A 4,859-nucleotide genomic window follows, 5' to 3' on the forward strand; every position below is an offset into this window, starting at 1 on the left:
CACCCAGTTTTAGTGACCTGCACAGCGTGGCATGTGGTACCAGCGATCAAACCTGCATCCTTGTATTTGCCAGGCAGGCGCTTTAGACCACCAAACTATTTCCTCAACCTAGGCACTTGGTTCTTGATTCTCAATATAAATCTAACTAAAATCAACCAACAGTCACCATGTCACGGCCTCAACATTCGACTGCCTTGACATTTTTTCTGCCATATTAAGTGGCCTACTGCTCTTAATCTCAATCTCAGGCAGTCTCTGGACACAAGCAAAATGTAGACAAATGTAAGGATCCATTGGTCTCACTGTGATTGGTTCTACCAGGGGAGAAATGGCAGCAGGCATGAGAAAAGACAGAGAAGACAAAAGCTGGGCTAGGTGGTCACTGATCTGCCTGATAGGCAAGACTAACAAGCCCCACAACAAAACCTTTATTTATACTTTCGCATTTAGTAACACAAGGTTGCGTTGAGACTAATAGCTGACCTTACCCAGACAGGATGTTTATCTCAGGAGTGAGGAAGCTTGTTTGCTTTGGGCACTGAGGCCTAGTCCCACCTACACACTTTTGATCAATTTCCTAGCTTCTCTGGCTCCCAACAGACAACTTCATCCCAATCCACAAAACATACTGTCTGGAGTCCAACAGCCACTGCAGTCCCTCTTCCCAACAGAAATCTCCTGAGCCTGGTCTTTCTGGCAGGATTCCTATCAGCCTCTAGTCTTCTGAGCGCTGACCAGACTATTCCGTACAGAGCAGCCTAAATTCTTCCAGGTCCACGTTCTCAGCCAGCATCTTAAAATCATTTCAAACTCTTCTCACAAGCCAGTCCCAAAGGTTCCTACATGGTCAGGTACCATTGTTGCAACAACCCTACTTCTCTGGCATTAACTTGTCTTAGTTACTTTTCTTTTGTTGCTGAGACAAAATACACAACACCCACAAGTTAAAGGAGGGAAGGTTTATTTAGCTTACAGTTACTGGAGGTTTTAGTCCTTACTCAGCCGGCTGCAAGGCAGAGTGCCACATGGCAAAGATCAAGAGAGCAAAAGGAAACAGGAGCAGCTCAGGCAGTTTGCTAGCCTCAGTCCCCTCTTTATATAGTAATGCAAATTACCTGTCCCAGGGTGGGTGCAGCATCCACACCCACAATAATCACAAACTCCAGAAACTGCCCCACGACTACATGAAGCTTCGGGGTGATACCTAGACACAAACCATAACATATACCAAACTTGACAGCCACTGTAGACAAATAACATAAATATATCGCTTTTTTTTTTTTTTTTTTTGCAGAACCAGGGATTGAACTCAGGCCCTTGCGCTTGCCAGGGAAGCACTTATTCAACTGAGCCATCTCCCCGGCCCAATATGTCAGTCTTTACATGGAGGTTTTCATAGTCTGGTGTAAAAAACACACATAGATAATTATGGAACATAATAGGTGCTATAATAAAGGACACCAAGAAAGGTCTCACTGAAGATGTGAGTTCTGTATGGACTTGCATGTGATGCTGAGGTGAAGGATGAACATGGTGGGTAACGAGGACAGGCTCTCTAGGGAGGGAAACAGCGGGGCATATGCACCATGTGGAGAAGGGACCAGGAAATTAACCCAGCAACCAAGTGTGGTCAAGGCTCAGGTATGCAGTTGGACGGACAATGCTGCGACGGCAAGTGCCCTTAGATCCCCGGGAGCTTTCATGCCATCCTGAAGACTCTGAAGTTACTCTGGAGATGAGGGGAAGCCACTGGGAAGTTTCAAGTTAGGTCATGACATTTTCAGATTTTTGAACATTATAAGTGTAGGAGACACTTCCAGGTCCTTGTCTTGGTCCAAGAAGTATTTATAATCCCAAAGTTACGTTATTGGAATCCCATCAAGTTGATTCCAATCTACCACTTACAATGCAACCCACGGCGAAAATAAAGACACTAAATTATATTTTCAATCATCAGGGAGTCAAGGGGCTCTATGTCCAGCCACGAAGATGGCTGTCCGGAACCAAGAGCAAGACCCTCACCCGGTTTTTATTCAGTGGGGGAGTGGCTTGAGGAGGATTGACTGAGAACTGCGGGAAGTAGGTGAGCATTGTGAGCCGAGCTAGGTGGGTGGCCTACATTTACCTAAGGCCAGGTGATAAACAGAAGTCCTAGCCAGCTCTGTACATAGGAAATAGGGTCAGGCTCAGTCAAAATGGAGAAAGTCGCTCTTCTTTCAAGGAGGGCTGCTCAGGTGGTCCTCCACAATAGGATTGTGGGTGATCTAGAGGGAAGAGCAATTTATTTGCTATTTCCCATGTGACGTTAGCCTGGCAGTTATCTTCACACATATTTTACCTAGAAGGCACTGGGCTAGGAAATCTGAAGTGAGTTATGAATGTTCGCTGGTCATTCTAAATTTGAGGAAAATCAACACACCTGGAAAAGAATGTAGGCAGAAAGTTCTATTGCATTTTCACCTTTAGCTTTCTCTTCCAATTCTGGAAAATAATCTTTGATTATTATCTTACTGTCGATTCCAGGTAGCTTTTTTTTTTTGAGACAGGGTCTCACTATGCAGTTTGGGCTGGACTTGTGTTCATTTTTGTACCCCCCCAACCCCCCCAGGCTGGTCTCGAACTCACAGAGATATTCCTGTCTCTACCTCCCAAGTGCTGGGATTACAAGTGTTTGCCACAACACCCACTTCTGGGACCAGATGGTGGGTGCATACATCCGGGCTGGCAGAGAGGGCATACCAGGTGGCATGTGGGGCCAGGGACTGACCTCAGCTCCCTGTGCTTGCCAGGTAGGCGCTTCAGCCTCTGAGCTATCTTCCCTTGCAGGTAGTTTGTAAGACTGCACATACAAATTCTGTAGCAATCTGCACCAGATGCTTGGAAGCCTCTTCACTGGGTTACTGCAATCATTCAGTAATATACATAAAGCCCTTGGCACACACAAGAGGTCATCCGTTATTACCTCATCTCCACACTTCTCAATTTTACTTCTCAATTTTATTAGGGCGAACAGGACAGTACTATACAAAAAGGCAGTAATCAATAAATATTCATTTTACTGTTATTTTACATATATAGAAGTAAATCCTATGTTGAATTTTGTATAAAGCATTATTAACTATGATTCACTTTCAATCTTATTTTCATGGATTTGGTAAAATAAAAGTTTATTTCAGCCACTATTGATAGAGGAAAAAATATTCTTAAAAGCTAAAAAAAAAAAAAAAAAAAAAGGATATTCTTATTCCCAATGAGAAAATGGGAAAAAGTGCTCCAAATAACACAGTCCCAATATAATTTAACAAGGGCAGTCCACGTATACGACTTTAAATCTTAAAAATTTATTACGGTAAGACACATGGCCATTAATCATCTTGAAGAGGCTCATCCTGTTTTCCATGCTCTTATCCCATTGTTCTTGCCGCTTTTCGAAGCAGTCCTACGTGTCCTCTTGCAAGAGGTATGATAAAAAAAATACGGTGACTACAGATGCCCATCACCATCCAGCACGAAGCAGGCTGGCAAGAACCCGAGTGTGGGGTTTCCTCGGCCTCGTTCTCATTCTCCCCATCCCGCCCCTGGCAACTTCTGGCTCTTCCCTGGAATCCAAGCGACCACGAAAGAGGAGCACGTTGAAGCCACTCAGGACCTGAAGGCAGTCGGGACGGAGCAACTTACGAGACAGGGCTTCCAGAACAGCTTTAGAAAGCGGCAAGAACGATGAGGTATCTTTTGCTGCGATAAAATTTAAAATATTTAAACATTTCCCGCATTTTTGATCACTCCTGTACATTAGAGCGTTCACAAGCCGGGGCTAAACTCAAACCTACCGACCCCGTTCGGTATGTCTTCAATTACACAAACTACCGCGGGTAAAGGTAACACACCTGTAGAGTGCATGGACGAGCGATCACCGTAATTGCCTACAAAAGTAGAAATGAGAATAACTTTCTTGGCTTTGCAGAAAATAGACACTCGATACCTGCCGACTTGAAGCGGCACGCGAGGCGCGCCTCCCGGTCCCGGCAGCCGTCGCGCCTGCCCACCGGCCCCCGAACCCCTCGTCCTCGCGTTCCTGACCCGCACGCCTAGGGACCCGTGGACCTCAGGGGACATTTAGAGGCGGACCCCGCACGGAGCGCGGGAGAGCCGCTCCCAACGCCACACGTGACCTCCTGCTCCTAGTCTGGGGCAAATCACACTTTACATGACAAAGTTATGACTCAAGTAGCCCCGGGGACTTCCTGTAGCCTTCGGCCACGGCCTCCGAACACAAAGCGGTTTCCCAGCGAAACAGCTAAACGCGGTCACCGAAGCCCAAGCTCCGCCACAGCCAAAGCTCGCTATTAAAGGCCAATGGGCACGCAGAATTCCCTTTGGCTCCCGCCCCCTTACGCCGGCAGTATCCAATCGTGTTTCTCCATGCTGAGATCAACGCCTAGGATTGGTCATAGGCAGAACCGGCGCGGGACCACCACGCACGGGCGGCGCACGGAGATTTGTCCGTCACGTGCGCCTGCTGAGCCCCTCGCGGGGCCCGGGGGGCGGGGCCGCGGGCTGCTGCGCCTGCGCCGTGGGTGTCCTCGGGGAGCAGCTCCCTTCGCCGCCACCGTCGCCGCTGCCGCCTCCTCCTCCATCATCATCGCACCCGCGTTCCGCTGTGGAGATCCGCGTCCGTGTGCCGGGTGAACAATGAAGCAGAGTTCCAACGTGCCGGCCTTTCTTAGCAAGCTGTGGACGCTGGTAGAGGAAGCCCACACCAACGAGTTCATCACCTGGAGCCAGGTAGGGCCGGCGCGGCGGCCTCGGGGCGCCGGGCTCCCCGCCTCCCGCGCTCGCCGGCCCGCTCGCTCTCCGTC

The 4,859-nt window shown here is 48.5% G+C and overlaps 1 protein-coding gene and 1 long non-coding RNA gene across 5 annotated transcripts in view; one reads left to right on the forward strand and one right to left on the reverse strand.

Moving 5' to 3' along the window:
* Positions 1 to 3,322: 3,322 nt before the first annotated feature.
* On the reverse strand, positions 3,323 to 4,303 carry LOC111816549. Its single transcript, XR_002820910.1, has 3 exons — positions 4,208 to 4,303; positions 3,888 to 3,923; positions 3,323 to 3,735 (listed from the first exon to the last, which is right to left on the reverse strand). It is a non-coding gene; the product is annotated as an uncharacterized LOC111816549 (long non-coding RNA).
* Positions 4,304 to 4,332: 29 nt separating this feature from the next.
* The window catches only part of Hsf2 (heat shock transcription factor 2), a 33,482-nt gene continuing 32,955 nt past the window's right edge, over positions 4,333 to 4,859 (forward strand). For 2 of the 4 annotated variants that reach the window (XM_023714229.1, XM_023714230.1), the window contains exon 1: positions 4,333 to 4,785. In XM_023714229.1, coding sequence (XP_023569997.1) covers positions 4,693 to 4,785 — 93 coding nt within the window. In that variant the 5' untranslated portion in view covers positions 4,333 to 4,692. The remainder of the gene's footprint in view (positions 4,786 to 4,859) is intronic. The other 2 variants (XM_004630235.1, XM_004630233.1) reach the window with 1 other exon arrangement.

This window comes from Octodon degus, unplaced genomic scaffold (assembly GCF_000260255.1).
Source record: "Octodon degus isolate 3935 unplaced genomic scaffold, OctDeg1.0 scaffold00034, whole genome shotgun sequence".
Taxonomy (NCBI): Eukaryota; Metazoa; Chordata; class Mammalia; order Rodentia; family Octodontidae; genus Octodon; species Octodon degus.